The sequence below is a fragment of the Chaetodon trifascialis genome, chromosome 1 (assembly GCF_039877785.1).
Source record: "Chaetodon trifascialis isolate fChaTrf1 chromosome 1, fChaTrf1.hap1, whole genome shotgun sequence".
NCBI classification, from domain to species: Eukaryota; Metazoa; Chordata; class Actinopteri; order Chaetodontiformes; family Chaetodontidae; genus Chaetodon; species Chaetodon trifascialis.
Window position 1 is genome coordinate 22,727,572 of NC_092056.1, and position 22,877 is coordinate 22,750,448.

Below are 22,877 nucleotides of genomic sequence, written 5' to 3' on the forward strand. Positions count from 1 at the left end.
CGGCTATAACTTGTGAGAGGTGTGTATGCAGAGTTGGATGACACAGAGGATGCTCATTGCTCACTTCACTTCGTCAGTCATCTTGCAAGAATACACTGTGCCCAAGCGAATACGCCGCAAAACCTATTCACCGGCACTATGCTGCCTCGGGTTTTCTTCAGTTTCGCGAGACTAGCAGTGGCCGTACGTCTCCAGCAGCTCAGTGATTAGCAGCAGGGCATATCTGGGCACGTCAGGGCAGCGACGCAGAGTGAGGGCACGTTGTGGATCATGTGACCGACCAAGGTAGATCTAAATTATTATTATTTGTTTTATTTATCATTATTTTGGGGCACACAGACGGACTCTCTCTCTCTCTCTCTCTCTCTCTCTCTCTCTCTCTCACACACACACACACACACACACACACACACACACACACACACACACACACACACACACACACAAATTACTTTGAAAAAAGGGCACTTTGGGCATCAAGGGGCAAAGCCCCCCCCCCCCCCCCCCCCCCCCCCCCCCGCACGTGCCTGATGCACACAATAACACGGAGAGAGACACAGCAGGGTGTAATATTTTTTGTTATGTTGATTTTTTGGAAGGAGCGCGTGCATAGCTGCATCCATGCAACATGCAGAGCAGCTAAAGTTTTTTTTAATGAAATTTAGACACCAGCATTAACCAGAGGCTGCCTCCATGAGTGCACGTCAGCAACCACATACACCCACAGCAGTCAGACGCATAAACACAGTCTTTCCTCCATTTTTCCTCCTATTTCTCACCAGCAGTGCAGTCAGCTGCAGGTCACGTGACTGGCCGCACTGAGCATGCTCAGACCCATCAGTGTTGTCAGGCAAAATATAAAAGACAGCAGTGGGAACAGAGAGATCTGCAATAGATAAACACACAGACTAACACACACCAGCTGGATTGCTCGCAGACACACACGCACACACACACACCACAAGCACCAAGAGACAGACGCCGCAGAATCGGACGATTGCGGCTCCGGTTTCTGCGAAATCTTCTTTTTAATGGGCTTATTGTCATCTGTCATTTCAGTGGGGAGACAGCCACCGAGAGAGAGGGGCAGGTGTGCCCTTTAAGAGGGAGAGTAGCTGAGGCAAGGACAGCATCCGAGTCTCCATCCTCTGTGGAGGTAAGTGTGGACGGATGGGGAAGGGGCGCAGAGCGCGGGGGGAGGGGGAGATCCGCCCGACTGCATCTGTGTTTGGGTTGAATGTTTTCAGAAGCCGGAATGAGGACGGTGGTGGTGGATGGTGTGTGTGTGGGGGGGGGGTGTTGGTATGTGAGACGACAGTGACTATGAGAATGGAGTGGGGGCGGTGGAGGGGTGGAGATGCTAGCAGGCTTGAGGACATGGCAGGGCAGAGACAGAGGAGGAGAGGAGCTGAGGTGGAGGATGTGCTTATGAGGGGGGGCCGTGTTGATCAGGGTGCAGCTGGTGTGGACAAGGGACGAGCGTAACAGGACAAAAGGCCAGAATCCTGAAGAGGACAACACAGGACATGATTACTCTGTGTGGACATAGAGATAAGGCCCGATCTGAGGTGGAGATGAGCTTCGTGTCTGATGGAAAAGAGGAAGTGAATAACTGGTGCTCATTTAATTATATTAGCCTATACATGGAATAGATAAATTCATGCTGGCTGCTTTTTGCAGTGGTCCTGTGGGGCCAAGCTGCGTCTCCAGCCAGTCTTTGTGTCAGGATTCAGTCCTGGTAAATCTCAGACATTCTGCTCTTCTTTTGCTTTGAAATGCATCAGACTGTGTACATTTCAATTTGTATTCTGATGCTGCAGTGTGAAATGTGCTGCTCTGCATCTGCAGCTCGGAGTCCTGTTAAAAGCACAGCATGCTCATTGTTTACATGTCTGACACCAAATGTGATGCCTTGCTATGAAACACAGCGTACTGTAGCTGCCTCTGGATTAGCTGATGGTTTATCTCTGAACCTGGACCATTTAAAATTCAACATCATTTTATTTTCCCTCATCTTGTCAGCTGTAACTACTCCACAGGCAGCCATTATTTTGATATGTTAAATTCTTGAGAAATGTCTTCCACATGATTTTTCACTCACCACCCTGTGGCCACCACCTCTCCTTATCCAAACCCAGGAAATTACGTGGCATTTCAGAGTTTCACCGCCATTTATTTACCAGGCAAATCAAAACCGTCAGTCTGACAGTGACATCAGCAGGCACGCTGTTCTATTAAGGTGTGCCACCCTTTGGCGCTTCGATATTAATAGATGATGTTCCTGGAAAAACAACAAAGCAAAACAATGAAATGGAGCCATCCTGGGTACTGAACGTACAGCACACATCACCCACACGTTCTCTCCACAGTGATTAATGCCACTCTGAAAGGAGGCAGAGATGGCTGTTGCTAGGATACATGGCAAGGTGAAGCGCAGACCGTTTAAGGAAAAGAGGAGGAGGGCACATTCACAAAGCATGGCATCACTGGAGATGGCCTCTTTGTTTCATGTTTTCTTCCTCTACTGAACAGAAATTTCTGTTTCTCCAAGGTTTTGCTGTTCGGAAGAGGGAAACAGAGAGAGGGGTGGTCCGTCAAAACTCTCCGGTTTGCTGTTCTTGCTCCTTCCACCTGGAAATAGGCTGCAATGGTTGGCAGTGTTCAAAGGCCTAAACCTGTCTGAGTGAGCCCTATGAACAGTAGATCCAATGGTAAGACAGCTCCAATCCTATTGGTGTGATCTGTGTTCGCGGTTAAGATGTGTCATTCGTTCTTGGTTTTGTTTAAGGTTTATGAATTGGTAAATTAAATAAAATTTCGTTGCTGTAGCTACTGGTGGAAGTGCAGATTTTCCTGAGACACTTCCATGCTGTGTTAACTGAATCTAAGTTAAATACTGTCTGCTTATGCAACAGGATCTCCAGGCTTCAGGCTTTCCTGGAAATGACAAAAGTTGATGGTTATTTTTATACAAAAGATAGATATTTTTATCACGCCATCCCTTTTAATTGTCAGTTGCGTATTCTTCTGAGGGCTGAATTCAGAGAGTATCCTGCCTTTTGGAAATAAATAATGTCTCTTCGTCTCTCTCTCTCTTTGAGATGCTATATAAAGCAGTGTTTTGAAGCCTGAGAACGGGAGGCTAAAAAGGGAGATGTGAGAAAGGATGTGAGATGAAAGGATGTAAGAAAGAGGTTGCATTTTCTTTCCACTCCACTATAATGGCCTTTTCACAATGCGTGGGCCCACAGGACATCAAAGGCCAGTGTTGGACAGACGAGGAGTCGGACGGCGAGAACGAATCGGAGCAGTTCCTGTATGGCATTCAGGTACAGCAGAGACATTTCCGTTTCCTACGCTGAATGTATGTGTTTATCCAGGATGCTTGTCAGTACAAGTTAATTATTATTTTTTTTAACCTAAATATATTTTAGTTCCAAAACAAACTGCAGAAGAGGTTCTGATGATGGATGTGTGGATGTGTTTTGCTGACTTACAACTTCTGATGATGATCTAAACATGTTTAACCACTGCACATTTCAAGGAGAACCAGCTCTAGTTTTCAAAATACAGTCATAGACCTAAGTGTCGGTGAAGGGGAATTTTTGACCCGATGGTGACACCAGACAATAAGTCAGGCGTCACCAAAGTCATGTGGAATCACTCTTTTGGGGATTATGAATATTCAGACCAAATGTCATGGCAGTGTGGTGAATAGTTATTTTGCTGTGGTAGTGCACAGCAGATGGACCAGCTGACTGACATTTCCATCCTACTGCCTCGCTGCTAGCAGGGCAAACATTTATATTCATCTGGAGCAGGGTTCTGTTAGAATGTGAGGGGCTTGGTCTAAAATGTGATTTTTTTTACCAGCTGGCAATGGCAAATATGACATTTACCACTGAAATACAATACAGGTTTAGTACTGTCACCCTGTACAACTTTAAGTATCAGTCCCAAGCAAACACTGCCATTTCCATTTCCATGGCTGCCATTTCACATATCATCTCATCTCGTTCAATTCCCCACTTCCATATAAGATCGTAATCTGTTGCTCATCCTTTTTTCACTGTTATCTTCCAAGTCTTGGGATTGAAATGTAAATCTAGTGTGCGACTTAAAGCTCATTTCTATGCAGTCAGGGAACATGAAAGCAGAGTAGTGAAGATAAGGATGAAAGTGTGGGATCTGTTCTACTCGCTCAGAGATGAGGAGATGAGAGTCTGACTTCAAGTCTAGACACCAGGAACACGTATGACAAACTTAGGTCAGCTACTGTCATTAATACTTGAAAATGCGAGTTATGGAGGATACGGAATGTGATGAGGTAACCACAGAACATATGAAAGGACAGGATGTAAAACCATCAGTGAAAAATACTATGAAAAAAAAATACATATGAAAATGACCCATCACATCCCGCTGAGGGAAGCCCATTTCATTCAAAGAGACTTTTCTAAGAAAAAGAGAGTTTTAGAAATTGGAACAAAGTTATTTGTTCCTTCCTCTTTATCTCTGTGAAGATTCCTCGTCATGTTTATCCAAGGAGGACTGAATCAGGGTCAAGGTCACTGATACCACTTTTATCATTGAAACTACTTTTAACAGCTCATCACAATTGGCCTCTTATGACGACTCTAACTACACAAACAGTACAAGTGGTTTCAGCGACCCCACAGAACTCCCTACAAGTCAGAAGTGAAGGAGCGCCTCTGTCCTTGGATATCGCTTATTTCTTATTTTATTTGATCGCAAATGTAAAATATGCTTGATGTTAGATCAGAGCTGGGAAGGGCTGATTAGATTAAACAGGCCGTGTCGAACTGGACTTACTTCCTTAAAGCAAAATTTGGGTATTCTACAACTGGGAGGTAATTTCATACCATGAAAACCTAGTTTGGAGTGTGTGGTCAAGAGGTGGGAGATTAAGTGACTCTGCTGAATTGAAATGTAAATGAATTTGATTAACAAACGAATACACATTGAGTCAGCTGTAACACCTGGACACTATGTGTTGCAGCTGAGAGTGTGTTAAAAACTAGTCAACAAGCAAACAGAGAGGATTCAGCAGGTAGATAAAAGTAATATATACATGTTAAAACAGTGAAATGGAAGAAGTATAATGGATAGACAGTTAAAATAGTTAGCTTGTTGAACAAGTGTTGCACAAATACTGAGCTAGATTTAATTGATAAAAAATAGATAGCTTAAAGTAATAGTGCACAGTTTGAAAAAGTAATAGATAAATAGTGGAAATTGATAGTTGAGATAGATACCCGCTGTTAAAATTATTAACCAAGAGTAACATCAGTAGTTTTCTCGTAAGAATATTGGCAGCAGTACTTTTTTTTTTTTTTAGAATCTGTACAAATGTACATTAACATAGTTGTTTTTCTATTCTGTATCCTGTACACTTTTTTATTTTGACCCCTTTATGCCACCGTGCTTGCTCTTTGTCATACTTGCTGACTGTAACGACTGAATTTCCCTGGTGTGGGATCAATAAAGTATGATCTTAGTGGTTAAATGATAGATAGATAGATAGATAGATAGATAGATAGATAGATAGATAGATAGATAGATAGATAGATAGATAGATAGATAGATAGATAGATAGATAGATAGATAGATAGATAGATGAATGCAATCTTGACCAAACTGATCCACCATTACTTTAACTAATTAATTGTGTTACGTAGCATCTGGTTCAAAATAATTTTTGAATCAAATGAACATGTCGAGTGGTGTCGGCGAAGGTTACCTGAGTTCACCTGCTCGGGCTGCGTGTCGGGTGTGGAACCACTGCTCTGCAGTGTTTCCTGTGCTGCATTTATGACCAGCGTTGATGTACTGCTTGTTACAGGGGAGCTGTGCTGCTGACCTGTACCGCCACCCTCAACTGGATGCAGATATTGAGGCAGTAAAAGACATCTACACTGACAGTGCTGTCTCTGTCAGGTACAACACAGACACTCACAGACACTCACACACACACACACACAAACACACACACACACACACACAGCTGTTTGATTTTGAAACAAACAAAATAACCAAATGGCAGTGTGATTCAGTCTGCTTGCATGTCTTGATGTGTCACGCGCTGTCAGCGGGCACGATTCAAATATGTGATGTACTAATTTTAACTAGGTGCTGTCTGGCAGAGTAGGAAAAAAAAAGCCTTGTTTTTCTCCCTCAGGGAATAATCAGTTGAACGGGTTGTGTACTGCATCCCATTACTTGTGACAAATTAACTGTATCTGTCGTTGTGTCTCTGAACAGGGAGTATGGAACCATTGACGACGTGGACATCGATCTTCATATTAACATTGGCTTCTTAGATGTGAGTCAGCTTCTCCCTCTCTGCACCCACCTTCTCCATCTTTGCCCATTACTATTCTAACGCAGACATTTTGCGAAGTAACACATCATTTATAATGCATCATGTGCTCATAATTTATTTATGTAATGAGAAATGGCCGTAATTAGGATGCTAACTCTGCATATTTGTGTGTATGTGTGTGTACGTCTGACTCAGGAGGAGGTTGCAACAGCTTGGAAAGTTATCAGAACAGAGCCCATTATTCTGAGACTGCGCTTTTCTCTTTCTCAGTACCTCGATGGACCTGGTGAGTAAAGATGTCAGTGTGGATGTTGGTTTTCTGGGAGGGACTTTAGGTATTTGTGCCACTCACTGAGCGTGGGAGGTGAGTATAATATGTGCAATACAAGAGGGAACGTGAAAGAGCGTCTGTGTATCTGTGCGCTATGTAATCATGTTTGTCATCTTCACTCAGAGCCGTCAGTGGAAGTGTTCCAGCCCTCCAATAAGGAAGGCTTCAGCCTGGGCCTGCAGCTCAAGAAGTAAGTCACATTACTTCTACTGTTTTATGGGGAAATTGTGCAGAACAGATTTCATCATTTAACTGCAGTTTCCTACAAAAAGTAACCAAATGTGCAGCCTCAGAAATACAAAACAGCAGCTCATTAATTTTTCAATTCAAAGTAACCAATGGCCTTACAAAAGAGATGCATAAACATTTGTCTGCAGTCTTTTGTCTGGTCTAGCAACATGTTCACTCGCACTTCTTCCTGCTCGACTCCCCTTTTTTGTAACACGGCAGGATCCTGAGCACGTTCACCTCACAGCAGTGGAAGCACCTCAGTAATGAGTTCCTCAAGGCCCAGCAGGAGAAGAGGCACAGCTGGTTCAAAGCCGGAGGAACCATAAAGAAGTTCCGCGCCGGGCTCAGCATCTTCTCCCCCATACCCAAGTAGGTCTCTCCCTCCCTCCCTCCCTCCCTCTCTGTGCATGTTTGTAGCCTCTGTCGTATGCTGACATAACACAGCAGTAGTGATGCACGATATCGACACATTTGGCCACATCTGACAGCTGATGCAGGCCGCTGTGGCCAGTGTGAATGCAGATATTTCAGTCCACCTGTGTGCTTCACCTGTGACTGTCATTATCCTGTTATTGTCCTGGTTTATTTCTAAACACTTCACTGTTGCCAAGTGTCTGCAATCACTCAAAGAGACGAGCACAGATTAATTTACCTCAAGTACAGAAAGCAATCACAACTATTCTAGGGTTATGTTGGCATAACATCCACGGTATGTTGCTGCATTTTTCCACAGTAAGTAGATTTGAAAAGGTGTCCTGTGGCTGAGGTGAAAGCAGTTTTTAGAAATGTTAAAAAAGGGGGCAAATTCTGCTTTCGTCAGTCGTCAGAAAGGTTTTTAGGAAATAATAGAAGGCTGTAAATTTACTTAATTAGTTTTCTTAAAGGTTTTAAATTCACATGTTTTATTTATGTGTTTGTTTTAATTGTGTTTACTTATGTCCATAATGTTTGACATTTGACATCTACATAGTTTTTGTGGCTGCAGCTTCCGTGGTAGCTCATGCTCTGTGCAGCACAATCTTGAATAAAAGGTGCTATATAAATAAAGTTTTGCTAGCTAATTATTTATTATGTGTTATTTAGTAATGCCTTGTTATTGCTTATGGACTTTTCATTCTAAATAATAAATTATACAGAGTTCACGCATAAACTAAAGTCCATCTGTACCTGCTCACAAAACGTTCTTAACACCTTACCAGGAAATACCCTCATTCACAGGGAATGGTGTCTACAGTTTAGATTTTCTGTTTTACCTATTACTTCTACATTGTGTCTCTGTTTTATGATTTTCTTTTGTTGAAGCTCTTTATGATGTCTGATCTGCAAAGGTGCGATATAAATATGTTTATCGTAGTTACACACTTAAATACAATCGAGCTGTTTTCTCAGGACGGGAGATTTGTGAGGGATCAGGGTAAAATGTTATCCATCTGGTCAACGAAGTAAAGTAAATATAGTGATGTGAATACTTTGTGAAGGTTTATCTGTGCAAGATGAGCTGGAGCAATGGAGACGAGCAGGGGAAAGGAAGCTCTGATACAGCATACTACAGATTGACTTCATTTCAGAATTTGACACACTCAACCAGTTCCCCCCAAGGGGGAAGCTCTCTTCTTGGCCCCTGTCTTTCTCCGGGACACTCTGACAGTTATGGGTGCACTGGGATTGTGTCCCAGCCCACTCGATGGAGGTCATCTTCACTAACTACTAGGCTGTCGAGACATCCTCACAACTCGACAGGAGTCTCGTGTCACGAGTGGACAAGGATAATGACTGAGAGTGATGGTGGAGGTGAACACTGGTTCTTGTGCTGTATATTAACAGTTAGTGATTTGAGCTGCTGTCCAAACAGATGTCACTAGTGTGAGCTAGAGTAATACTGTAAGTGGAGTGTGAGAGTGTATTTCTTGAACACATGCTACTTTATAATTACCCAGGTAATGACCACGTACAGCACACTCCAGTCTTACCATGTAAGACTGCAGCAGAGGAGATGCTGCAAACAAGCATTACAATAATAAGCTCCTTTCAGATTGGGCCTTTAAAGCCAAACCCTCCTCTATTTAATTTGTACAATGACATGCACAAGGACAACTTTAGCATCTTCTCATTATAGAAAAAAATGGCTGACGAGGCATAAATTGTGTCTTGCTTTTTTTTTCCCTAGGTCTCCAAGTTTTCCTCTGATCCAAGACACAGTTTTAAAAGGGAAGCTGAGTGTCCCTGAGCTGAGAGTGACCCGCCTGATGAATCGCTCCATCTCATGTACCATGAAGAACCCTAAAGGGGAGCTCTTCAGCTACCCACCAAACAGCCAGGTCAGTGCCACTCTGGACAAATCAGCACGCGTATTTGTGGAATTAACAGAATTGCACCGCCCTCCCACTGTTTTGTCTTCAATGTGTCTCACTCAAGTATGAAGTGGTGGTCATGGTGCTTTCGTCACATCTCTGAGGCGCTGAACAATACACTCCTCACATTTACTCATAACAGCACTTATACAGAAACTCACAGTGCTATCAAGAAAATGTTGATGATGAATGCTGTTTTTAAGGCACCGTGTTTCATTCTTTTCTGTTTTACTCCTCTGTGATCCACTCTGACCCTCTTCTCAGTCACCTGCCACCTGCACTGTTCCCACCTGAGCCTTTCCTTACCCCTACCGTGACATGGCTGCTGTGCCCTTTCCCATAATGCTTTGTCTTCACTTGACTCATCAGACTGTGGCTGTCCCGGCGGCCAGGGCCCCAGCGCAGATTACCACGAGGCAGCTGATTGAATTGTTTTTCTCATCCCAGGCGGGCGGCCACTGCAAGAACATCCCTACCCTGGAGTATGGCTTCTTAGTGCAGGTTAGACATCTAGAGGATATGAGTCCATTTAACTAGACACTTACACAACCTGTCCTTTGAGAGCCCTTACTGCAGCCACAATCATGAGCAACAATTATTTACTGTATGTATGTCAGCAACAGTCTGTTTGGATGTGAGCTCCCTGTCGTATTAGCTATTTATTCAGAGGACTCTGCATCTGCTGGTAGCTGGCAGTAATAAAGCGTGGGGCCCACAGTGCATTGTTGTGCTAGGACCTCTTGGCAGGTTAAGCCAGCCACAATTGCAGTGCAAATTTGTACTTTTGTGACAATTCAGCTGCCAAACTAGTTCCTTTATATGGCAGTGCTTCAAGTGGGCGTGATAACCGGGAACACCCCTTTGCTTTCCTCCTACCAGATAATGAAGTACTCAGAGCAGAGGATCCCCACGCTCAACGAGTACTGCGTGGTGTGTGACGAACAGCACGTCTTTCAGAATGGATCCATGCTGAAGGTAGATGAGCAAGAGAAACATGCAGTGTAGATTTCTTTATTTACAGCATGTACGTCATGTGTTCTCTGTAGTTATGCGATTCTTTTGATGGATTTTCCACAGTTGTAGTTGTGAGGACGCAAGATTGTTACTTGTGTTTGTGTCGATATGTAGGACACATTTAAATAAGTATACTTTCATCCCTCTGTCTGTGCACATGTGTGTTCATACAGCCGGCTGTGTGCACCAGGGAGCTGTGTGTGTTCTCCTTTTACACCCTGGGTGTGATGTCCGGTGCTGCAGAGGAAGTGGCCACGGGAGCAGAGGTGACGACAATACAACAGATAGCTCGTGACATAATTCAGATTATTTGGATTTTTTATTTGCATTCTCATGGGAGAATGAGTCAAAGATGGCGTGAGACAAAGGCAGAAAATACGAATGTAAAATCTCTCTCTTCCCAGGTGGTGGACCTGCTTGTGGCTATGTGTCGAGCTGCTCTCGAGTCTCCCCGTAAGAGCATCATCTTTGAGCCCTACCCGTCAGTCGTTGACCCCAATGACCCCAAAACTCTGGCCTTCAACCCAAAGGTCAGCATCCTTGCATCCTCACTGCTGACATCGTGATTAAGAACTAATTCGATGCACACGTTTCATTGCAAGATGACGCATCCATTTGTGGATCATATTAATCATATTACTATGTGGAAAATAGTGACAATGTACTCCAAACCTTTGTACCTCTACAAGTGATTTTAGATGCCTGTATGTTGTTCCCTCTCTCATTGCATACAATGGATGTTTGGTTCAACCGATGAACACAGAAGAAGAATTATGAGAGACTGCAGAAGGCACTGGACAGCGTCATGTCCATTCGGGAAATGACCCAGGTACAAGAAGGAGATGGGAGGGGGAGAAGGGAATGGCTCCAGTGGACCACAGCTACCGTTAGGCCTGATGTGAAATGTCTGTATTTAGTGGACTGTTGTGTTAAAGCTATGTGGGGTCTTTGTTGATCTTCTCTGGACTTCCCCATTTTTCTTCTATTGCTTCTTTACCCACCGTGGCTTGACTGCATCTATACCATGTGTAAAATGCATCATAAGTCTGCATCTAAGCACTTGCTCATTTGACTTTGGAAAAAAAAAATCTGTGAGAAAACAAAAACAAACTGAAAACAACCTATGCTTGTGTGTTTTTCCAGGGCTCGTATCTAGAGATCAAGAAGCAGATGGACAAACTTGACCCTCTGGCCCATCCTCTGCTACAGTGGTGAGTAGACGGGATCTGGTCGAAAATTGGGTTTACTCTGCTTTGCATGTTATCGTGATTTGATTTCATTTTGAACAGAAGGGAGCATATTCATGATACTGGACTGCATAATAATAAGCTAATTCAGAGAGGCTTTTTTCACAGAAAAACAAGTAAATAAAGAAATCAGTGATGGCTGAATTTCATTCAGCTGCTTTGGCTTCACGGTCTGCTATCGTGCATGTTGGCTCGCTGTCACACTGTCACAGCTTACTGGGACACCTTAATGGAGTGGAGCCATCTTTAATGTTATTAACAACGCCCATGCTTTTCCTGCTATGACAAGTCAAAATGTCCGCTGTGAAAAAGGCCTATTGTGGTGGCGTATTCGTTTCTTGACCCTCTCTCTGTCTTTCTGCAGGATTATTTCCAGTAACAGGTCCCATATTGTGAAGCTGCCTCTGAGTAGGGTAGGGAACCACGTCAAGTGCCCTCTATCAAAGTTTTTTAATGCTACAGTATAGAATTTGATGGTTCAAACTCATCCTCTATCTGTCTCTCTCTCTCTTGCTCTCATTTGTCTCTTATGATCTCATTGTGATAGCAACTGAAATTCATGCACACCTCCCACCAGTTCCTGCTGCTCAGCAGCCCCCCAGCCAAGGAGGCTCGTTTTCGCACTGCCAAGAAGCTGTACGGCAGCACCTTCGCCTTCCAGTGAGTCCACTTTGTTCCTCGCATTCGCTATTTTCATGAATGGCTACTTTGAAGCGCATAAGGCTGTTATAAAATAGCAGAAAATAATTTGTAGTCATGCTGCTAAACTTGGCTGTTGTGAGAATATAATGTTAGAAATCACTTACTGTAAATAATTGATCTGAAATCAAGCTAAAATGCATGGTTCATTTAGCATTACGGCAGCACACTTCAAACATGAGCATGTCTCAGTGTAACACCTGGTCATTATGTTGCGGATGGAGGAACCACTCTAGCAGATTTTTATGGAACCATAACAAACAACAGCACAGAGCAGCGGCCATTCTCTTGGACGGAGAAACCACCTTACGGAGCCAGCGCATGGAGCCAGCAGTATCTGCGAGATAGGGATTTGTACTGTAGCAGATGGGACTTTGCTGATTATTTTAGATACACATGGCCCATTTGGGCACACGCAGGCTACAACTAACTCACGGGCAGTGCTAACAGTCTCTCTTTATGCTGTTTAATACTACAAATTTAATAATCTGCCACAGGAAGTGCCAAATTAGTATGTCAGCTTGGCTGCCATCATTTTCTATTGATATAAATAGAAACATGCAAAATATGAGTGCATGTTCAGAGTCAGTTTAATGACAGTCTGTGAGAATCAGACGGGAATACATAAACAGCTGATAACTGAAATTAAGAACTTTTCTCTGTTCATTTATTAGCCTGTGGGGACAAGAAGTTCATAGTGCTTCAAAACTAGATAAAAATACCCGCTTGTGACACTGATGTGACCGCTCTATTTTATTTTAAGACCGTCCAGATACTTGCACTGGGAGATGTATTCTGAAAACCCATCCTGTGCTGACAGACAGCAGTGATGGGTTTTTTAACTTTGATCTTCATCTTTTAGTGGTTTTTTTAGTATTAAGTGATGACTATGAGGACTATGACGATGTAACAGAATGTCCTGAAATATCCTTGCAAAAATTGTATAAATAGATGACCACCGTACCTCCTTAGCTGTGGGCAGAAGAGAGCTTGAATCTTCTCCTCTCGTGAATTTCAGATTGCAGCTTTTGCAGAACGTCTGTGATGATAAAAAGTAAAAATCTGTAAAGCTAACATAACGAATTATTGATTTTTTTACAGTAATTATTTAGGATATTTTCAAATACAGTAAATAGTAGGATAATATTAAATGAAATAATAGTGAAAGTACATTTGCTTATCCCTATTCAGGACTCAAAGGTCAAATGTTATTAAAACATTGTTGAGCAGTATGGATCTGGCTTCTACACGTCAGAGGTTGCACCCTCAGATACACACTGTTGATATTCACACAGCACTTTGTTTTATCTCTTCTGTCTCATCTCTCCCTCTCTCTACACTTGCTCTAGTGGTTCCCATATAGAGAACTGGCACTCTGTTCTGAGAAATGGACTAGTCAATGCCTCTTATACCAAACTGCAGGTACGTAACCCTGGCAGTTGGCTGGAATTTATGATGCATCTCCTCTCGGACAGCGAGCCTGCTCTTGGACAGAGCAGGCTCGCTGTCCGGCTGATTCATTTTTGCAGTTAATGGATGCCAGCTTCCCTTTCATCAGCTTTGCAATTGGCATTTCAGCGAGCGGGGCACACTGGGAGATTTTCCTGGCCAATGTCGGTCGCTTTTTGCCTCCTCCGTCGGCAGCAGCGGACAGCACGTCTCTTCCTGTTGCGGGACAATGGGAGGGGGCTGTGGTGTCAGCTGTTATGTCAGGAGGCTGTCTGTGTGCCCTGTTGGGGTTAACCACCTAGAGCACTGAGTAGGTTAGGTCTGAAGCTGAAGGATGCAAAGGACAAGCTCCATGATAGTGAGTATAGACTTCCTGTGGGTGATTAAGGAGGGCTTCCATAAAAGGTCAGTAACTGGTGCCACTCATGATCTTTTCAGACTCAGGTCAGATAGTAGCCTGAAGCCATTTAAAGTTCATTCAAACCTAGTTGATGCCAAATGAGTACAATAGATAAAATAGGGGCCATAAAGTTTGTTTTAAGGCAGAGCAGAAACTTCTAAATGTATTCTTGTTTTCCTGCATCTGTCTGCATCTGTGAGGTTGTTGTGCCAAGGTCAGCGTTGCACTTTGTGACCCTTTGGTCTGCTAAAGATAGATAAATAATAAAACAAGAAAAGAAGAAGTAAGCTCTAGAGAGGGGCGGATTGGCTCATTTGCACAAAAGGCCGATAATGACTGCTCGGAGATACACCAGCATGTCCTGAAAATGGATTAAACGCAATTAAATGTGAAATCTCAAGGATCTTTGAAACTTTGATTGCTCTATCATGCTGATGTGTTTCATTTATGCACTCTTTGTTCTCCAACTTTTTGAACTCTCCATCTTTGATCTTGCGTCAGTGCTCGTCTTCCTCCTCTCTCTCTCTCTCTCTCTCTCTCCTCTCCTCTTCACCTTGAGCATTGACATGCTTTGTCATTGCCTTTCACAGGAGGAGGACTGTGTGCCTCCAGCTCCAGCCATCACACAAAACCTCTTGTCTGTTGTTCCTTTTGATTTCTTCCAGATGTGCCACACCCTGACCTCCATCTCCCTCACATTTCATTCCAAATCTCTCGAGTCTTTGCTCTCCGTCTCGTCTCTCCTCTGGTTTCACTCTGGCTCATGCACACTTGTCCATGTTACACCTGTGGTCCTTTTCGATTTTCCTCGTTTTGGACATTCTTGTTTGGAGGCTCATCATCATCGTCATCGATCATCCTCATTATTTGCCATCTTTGCCTTCAAGCCAGCACGCATGGCCTCATTTCCCATGTCAGCGTTGCTTGAATACCTGAACATTACACAAAATTCATTCACAGAATTCAAGAGCTTCACGTGATCTTCACTTGGCTACATTATGTTAATATGAGAAAAAATGTTGGCAGTCTAAAGGTGTGACTGTGTGGATTATTGGAGTTGTTTCAGATCAGTGGAATAATAAAACTATCTTTTCTTTCTTTGGCTCTTTGCCCTCCACCATCTTTGGGGTTTTATGTGTGTGGGTGTGTGTATTTAGAATGCTTGGTTGCTGAGGTTTGCCAGGTACACTGTCACAGAAACATATGCAACCCTGACTTATACTGTACATGCTTTGCTGTGATATTACTACAGAGGACTGGTATGTATTGCACTGTATGTGTGAGTACATCCGTGTGTGTGTGCTTGTATATGAGGCTGTCCTGTGCAACTGCTCAGTGACCCTTCCTTCCTTCCTGCTCTTTTCAAACCCAAGCTGCATGGGGCAGCGTATGGAAAGGGCATCTATCTGAGCCCCATCTCCAGCATATCTTTTGGATACTCAGGTAGGAACGGCTCATTCCTTGCCACTCAGCCCTCTCCGGCCTCCCCCCTCCATTATTTCCCCACCATGTTTACTGAATACGCTCTGTGTTTGTAACATGGCCTGATTATCATCCTGGAACACTTCATTGTCACACACCGGAGCTTTCCATGCTATCCTGTTGTCCTGATCTGTGTTCTGAGTCCATTTTGGGTGCTGGGCCTTGGGCCTTTTCTCTGAGCTTGTGTGCCGCCTTCCATACCATACATTATATTGTGGCTGTATAAAATGAGGCTGTCAGTGGATCTGTGTGTGTTACCTTGTACTTTGTTGGCTTTTTATATTGTTTTCTTCAGGTGGGGGTGTAAAGCCATTTAAACTAAATTTACTTTCCCTTGTGTATTTGTGCTGAAACACAATTTCAGAGGTTGGCTTTGAGGGCCGACCATGGTAGTCTGGTATTGGTGCCGGTTATGTGGAAAGGAGGTCAGCAGGGACCCACCTGTTAGCACTGTTAACAAACCCCTAAACAATGGTTTCCTAGCTTGAAGGATGCTTGTAGAATTCATTATATTAAAGCTGCAGTAGGTAAGATGGAGAAGAGAGCAGACAGCCTGAAAATTTGAACCAACACAAGTTCCACGTCACTCCCCCTCCCTCTCCGCTGCACTCATGTCCTGCCTCCAAGCCCCTCCTCCCTGTGGCATCTGTGCGGCTGCTGTGACAACCAGTAACGTTAGCCTTAGCATCGGAAACAAGCTAACTCTGCCCAGCAGCTACATCACAGTCGCTAACATACCGTACACACCACGCAGTGTTACTGTAACAATCACCATATTAGCTTTACGGTTATTTGTTGTCTTAGCCGTATCTGCTGTTGTTGGCAGCGGCGGTATGGGCAGTTTCTCCTTTGCAGGTGGCTGTTGCTCCGCCATAGCTTTCACTAGCCTCCTGACGCCGCTCACAGAGCTGTTTGACTGAGCCGCAGCATGAGCGGAGGGAGGGGGCGGTTCGCAGTGTGTGTGAGTAGTGATTGACAGATGTCAGACACTCCCTCAGATGCTCCTCTGGCTCTGATTGGTTGTTTTGTGTTGGGCGCGATGGATTCTTGCAAATCGCAGTAAGAGCAGTAGGTGGGACCAATGGAGCCAGTTTTTTTTTTTTTTTTTTTCACAGATTACATGTTTCATGTACTGCTGTCTGGGCATAGGGACAGTTTCAACAAATATGACCAAAATTTACTTTTATACAAATTACCTACTGCAGCTTTAAGATAAAGACTGCAAATGAATGCAACAGCTGCTGCCATTATAGTCATTTGCCTTAATCTGTCCTTGCTCAATAAAAAACAGTAAATACGTACTTAAACTGATGGCATAGATTATCAGAAATAATGGTACTGTGTAAAGCAATGCAGTTTTGTTAATAAACATGATAACGGCGGTACTTGCCGTGTCACCATTTTGTCGCGATGCTGAATGTCGCAAATCATTTTGAAATATTCAGTAGCGATTGGGAACAATAACCTTCACATGGAGTTTAGCTCTGTGGGTAATGATTTCGCTGTACAAGGAGTTCAAGACCGCCAGAGGAAGGTTTTTCACAGCTTGAGTGACTCGAGGTTAGGTCGTTCTGACTCAGGGCTGTTTGCTCTCTGTGTGCTGCTTCTTGCAGGAATGGGGAAAGGACAGCACCGCATGCCCACCAAAGATGAACTGGTGCAGCGTTACAACCGAATGAACACCATACCACAGGTGAGAGAACTGGACAGATTACTGAACTCATAAGAGTATCATTGGAAAGACCATTAGGCTCTGTGATTGCCATTATACACAAAGAATATCAAGGACGGATTGGAAGCGTTGACAGATATTATTATTGATTTCCAGTTGAGGGCTATGGCTCATGTGGCAGAAGGTATTCAAGAATGATTTGTATATTGAGTTGAAATGTTCTTACAATCACTGTTTCCGGTTCTGACTGTTACACTCCATACAATGTCAGTGTTTGTAATTATCAGTGTGAGAACAGTCCTCTGTATGCATTCATTAGCTTGGTTAGGTCATGGTCTTTACTGCAGCTGCTTGCAGTGACTTAACTGTTGCCTCTTCTTTCAATAGAGCCGTCCGATACAATCAAGGTTTCTTCAGAGTAGAAACCTGAACTGCATCGCTCTATGTGAAGGTAAAAACAAGAGGAGGGTATAATGTGTGTTAAAGCATTCGTGTATGCAATAATATTCTGTGGTGTGTATACAAAGAGCAACTTATTGGTGAAGTCTGCAAGGTAAACTCTAGAAATGTTCAAAACACAAATAATGGATATGTGTCTATTCAAAAACAATGCTATGCTGTGTATCTGTCTAAAAAAAACATTGAATTCAAATTATATTTAACATAAAAGTATATTAAAACTGTCTAATGTGAGTAGTGTATTAATGTGCAATAATATGTATTATAGTTATAGCAATTATCACAATATGATCATCATTTAACAGAAAACTGAAAAATAAACAGGAGAGAGCACATCACTTAAGGTGCAGTGTATCAATTACAATTACATGCGGTAATAATGATGGAAAAAGAAGGAGCTCCTTGTTTGACAGTTTTTTTTGTAACATGCGTCTCTCCTGTAGTGATCACATCTAAGGATCTGCAGAAACACGGCAACATCTGGGTGTGTCCAGTTTCCGACCATGTCTGTACTCGCTTCTTTTTTGTGTGAGTATCTCCGACATTTTGAACTCTGTGATGATTCTCACAGACTGAACGCATCATTACATTAAGACAACAGTTGGCATAGCAGCCAGTAAGTCTGAAAATAGCTTTCACGCTTTAAAATGCAGTTAATCACTCAGAAATGACGGCACTGCATATGCTGCACTCGTCGCCATTTAAAATCACCAGTGGATAAATTGTGCCGCTGGTCGAGTGGTGCTGCCACTCCACTGAAGTGGGTCCCTCTCAGGTCAGAGACTTTCAGTGTGGATGTTTAAAACTGTGTTCTGGAGCTCAGCAGATAAAACGTGACTGCTGAGGTCCAAGCTCTGGACACTCGCATTCACCAGATGGCAAAGTCTATTATCATGTCCACTGCTGTCTTCTGAGTTGGAAATTAGATTTGAGATGGCCTGCAATCAAATTGAAATAACAGCTAAATATAACTCAGTTGTGAACTTGCGCTCAGTTTGTGGCTGTATTTTTCAGCGCAAGGAAATGTTTGATATGAATAGAATTAAAAACAAGGTTTGTTGTGTCGGACCTTTTACGCTATGTTATTTATATTTAAACTGGGTCCTTACAAGAGAATGATAAAACTTCAAGTCCCCATCCACTCAGAAATGTGTCCTCTTGTTCTGACAGTTGAACGTTGGATCTTGATGTACATGCAGAGTTGACACTTAAAGGCTCTTTTCACATTCATTGCTGAAAGTGTCGATTTTCTCTGTGATAGCTACTACCTTAATGCGTGTGTGGAGGGGATCTTTAAGCAGCTATTGATGAAAGGATGGAAAGAAAACAAACACTTGCCAGCTCATCTGTGTGTGTGTGCAGGTATGAGGATGGCCAAGTGGGCGACGCTAACATCAACACCCAGGAGCCTAAGGTCCAGAAGGAGATCATGCGTGTGATTGGGACCCAGATCTACTCCAGCTAATGGAGGTTGTCCATACATCTCTCTGGCGGAGGCACACAGGCAGGCAGACAGCGAATGTTTGGGCGAGCTGACCTCAGGCCTGATACTGAAGGCCGAGGGAGCTCTTGAGCACATTATTTCTACAGTCGTTTTGTTCTGGTCCTCTCATTTTCCTCTCTTTCCTTGGGTCCTCGTCTCCGGTGGTTCTGCATCACGTTCATTTTACCTTCAGTTTGGTTTAACCTGGTTTCAGTCAGTCTGCTTTCCTCAGCTCACGTCACTTTCCAACTGAAGCGTAACATGCTGTGAAGAAGAAAGGAAGTAGTCACTGATGTGGCTCTCTGCGCACGCACACGCACGCACGCACGCACACACACACACACACACACACACAAACATGCACACACGCACATACGCACACATTTTCAAACCCAAGGTCAGCTTGGCTTTCTCCTTCCTAGCTGCACTTTTACCGATCCTTTGGACTATGTATCTCTATCATTTCTCTTTGTGAATATCTAGTAGAAAATCATCCCAAATGATAATTGGATCTGTTTGTGGCACATAAGAGCTGGATTTACATGCACATAGAAGTTTGTTCTCTTATTGTGTTTGCAAAGGCATTATCTCTGATCTGTTTATTTAATATTCTTTGACTAATGACATGAAATGAGGTCTGGTTATCTGGGGGACAAGCTCCGCTCTGTCATTTTGTCCGTGCTCACTGGACGGAGCTCCCAGAATCCAATAAGCGAGGTGTGGCTGGAACTCAGCTTACATACACTATGGGCACTTTGATCAGTATTATTGAACAGTAGTATGATTTTTATTTTTATTTTTTGTAAAGAATTAAGACAGTTCTCATTGATGATGCACTTTCACAGCCCCCAAATGTCAAACAGTGGACAGATGTGTAACAGGCATGGTCAGTAACAAGGGTCATACTGTGTCCTTACAGCTCCACTTAAAGATATTTTGGTGTTAAATGTGATGAAATGATGCTCTGTAAGGCAAAAGGGCTGATCCCACTGAGAATCAACACTCACGTCTGAAGCTTTTTGCTTTTGGTTCATTGTTTTGGTTTGCAGAGGTTAGCTTGTGATCCTTTGGACTTCACTCCACAGTTGTTTCTCTGCCTGTCTGAAAAGCTGAAACATGGCACTGGAGTATTGTGTCATTCACTGTACTTACTAGAAAGCAGCCTGATGTTTTGAAGACAGTAAAACAGACAACATTTTGTCATTGCTCGTGAGGTTTTTGACTCTGCATTGACATTAAAGTCTCATGAGAGCTGCAGTTCTTGGATGCTGTGAGTGACGCAGTGCATCAAGGCCCAGTTGCAGCGAGTTTAGCGTCTCTCTGCTCCTTAGTTGAAGATTGCTTCATGGAGGATATATCAGGTTAAAACCTTAAGCTGGTCAAATTGAAGCTGTGAGGTTAACCCCTCATCTACAGCAATATAGATACAGTATAATGATGAAATTATACGTTTTTTCACTCTCGCTGAAATAAAAAAAAAACACTGAATTGGATTTAATATGTGTATGTGTTATATCTGTTACCTTTGTTCTGTGTTCAAAAAACTACCACACTCTGTCACACGCAATCATTTTGTTCAAGTACTCATCAGTTTTTTCTTTACGTGGTGGATATCTCATTTTGAAATCAGTCTCAACACTTTCCACTGGATTCACAACCTACACTGTACAGAAAATTATGGAGAGTTTTACCAAACTATCTACTGACAGTATCCAGTCCAGGTGAGCTCACATCCTCCCTGACTAATGGACACTGGATGATCTAGATTAATGCATTAATGTGCAACTCTATGGGTTCACCCTGGAGAATGGCAACCTTGTATAGCTAATCAAGTTTATCAGTTAGTCATGTACTGTATGTATGTATGTACGTGTGGGTTTGTATTTTCTTGACATTATACTAGACATTGCACTTATTCAATGTTTGCCTAACCTGGAGTAATGGACTGTCCTCGGACCTACAGCGGACGGGCAGCAGAGGAAACGTGGAGAGAAAAGTATTTATGGAGTCAACAAGACTATAATCCAGCATCTTAACCATGTCTGGACTGAGATGGGCTTTCAGTGTCTCCTGGAGCTAAAAATTCTGATCACTGAATGGACTTTGAGGCACTGAAAGAAGGCAAATTGTAAATAAGGACATTGGAGACCTTGCTGAAATGTATTGCCCAAAAAGAAGTGGACGTGCAGGTTATTGTGTTGCGGGACTGTGCTGATAGCTGATGCCTGTTTTCCCCAAGAGGTTTGAGCTACGAGTCTCTTTGAGGCTTCATTCTCTGGCTGTCTCTGGTGAGTAATGTTTTCAAAGATGATGTTGACGACAATGATGGTGATTTTGATGGTGATGAAAGGCGATGATGCAGGAAAAAAAAAAAGAAAAAAAGAATAAAGCCTGATTTTGCACAGTTTTACATACAGTCTCCTTTTCTTTGATGCCTCTATGGAAAATAGTTTGACCATTAAATATACCATTGGCCATTGTGCTGAGGCTACGTTTTGGGCAGAAGGGGGCACCATTACTCCACCAACATAGACTCAGACCACCTGAGTCCTCCACTTGAAGTCTCGTCTGAAAATCAAACCACCCTTTTTTCCCCACATTCATAACCCTCACATATATAATTAGCAGAAAAGTTGATGCAATTGTAAGTGAGTTATAATGTTTTGCATAGTCACAGTTTGTGGACATTTTCCATGTGAATCAGATTTCCTCTTCAAGTTCATGCAGTGACATAAATCAGTTATCTGCAATCAGTACTTCTATTCATAGAGCCATTATGTTCTGCATTTGAAAAGAATTGAGTGAAACATGCTTGATGTAAATATAATTTATCTGGTTTGTGTGTGTCACAAAGCATGTTGGCAACACATAACGAAATGCTCCTTAAGTGATTTGCATGTGAAAACACTATTCCTCAATGCTACTGCTGAAGACAAAGAAAGTAAGTGGCATGAATAATAATTATAGACTGATTAATAAAATATGTGCTGTAACTACAAACAGTACATTGCACATATTGTGCGAATGGCAATTTTAAGGACAGGTAGAGAGGAAACTGAAGAAGTGCATACAAATGCTGAATTATACTAAGATATACATCATACTAAACCTTTTCTTTAAGTATCAAAGTAAATAAAAGAAACACAACACCACAGTCCTGAAGCAGGACACCCCCCAGTCAAACAGATTTTTATGTTAAAAAATCATTGATTTAGCTCTGGAGGAAGTGGTGAAAGACAGACAAATATGCTGGCATGTTACTGCCGCACCTCCAGGCTTGCTAAAACTACATCTAAATGTTTCCAATTTATTACATCACAAATCCATTCAGGTTTCCATTGATTTCTTCCTATCTAAGCTCTCCTGGATTAACTACGGCAGTGTGTGCTCTCACCTCGAAGAGAGCAGATCACTAATAGCTGTTGACCAGCCAGTTGCTCCCTCGGCTTGCCTCTCTTTCCGTCTCTGACCACAGAAAGCTCTCCTCTCTCAAACCAGCTGAACACATCTCATCTCACTGTTCTGCTGCAAAAAGTCCAGGCTGATGGCTGTTTTGGCACAGGAGGCCCTGTGTGTGTACGACAAGTGCTGGGTGTGTAGAGAGCAGGCGTAATCATGGGGAAGCTGAAGCACTCATGGGCCCTTGAAAGGCACTTTATGTGTGTATTTGTGGCTATCATAATTGGGCCCCTCCCTTTGTGAGCTGACCCATTTGA

General features: G+C 43.0%; 1 protein-coding gene across 8 annotated transcripts; it reads left to right on the forward strand.

Annotated features, from left to right (window-relative positions):
- The first annotated feature begins 55 nt into the window (after positions 1-55).
- Positions 56-21,571, forward strand: LOC139331278 (protein mono-ADP-ribosyltransferase PARP6). 8 transcript variants are annotated; one of them, XM_070962884.1, is made up of 24 exons: positions 56-285; positions 1,060-1,156; positions 2,552-2,711; positions 3,252-3,329; positions 5,864-5,958; positions 6,283-6,343; positions 6,539-6,629; positions 6,798-6,864; positions 7,125-7,274; positions 9,073-9,223; positions 9,626-9,757; positions 10,136-10,231; positions 10,444-10,536; positions 10,675-10,800; positions 11,034-11,099; positions 11,414-11,481; positions 11,882-11,930; positions 12,065-12,177; positions 13,566-13,638; positions 15,439-15,508; positions 17,161-17,240; positions 17,607-17,670; positions 18,122-18,206; positions 19,041-21,571. In XM_070962884.1, the coding sequence occupies exons 3-24, from the start codon at positions 2,709-2,711 to the stop codon at positions 19,141-19,143; spliced, it is 1,914 nt and encodes a 637-aa protein (XP_070818985.1). In that variant the 5' UTR covers positions 56-285; positions 1,060-1,156; positions 2,552-2,708; the 3' UTR covers positions 19,144-21,571. The 8 variants fall into 8 exon arrangements, with proteins under 8 accessions (XP_070818985.1, XP_070819141.1, XP_070818905.1 ...); XM_070963040.1 differs by having other exon boundaries at positions 68-285; positions 11,037-11,099; XM_070962804.1 differs by lacking the exon at positions 56-285 and having other exon boundaries at positions 755-1,156.
- Positions 21,572-22,877: the final 1,306 nt, after the last annotated feature.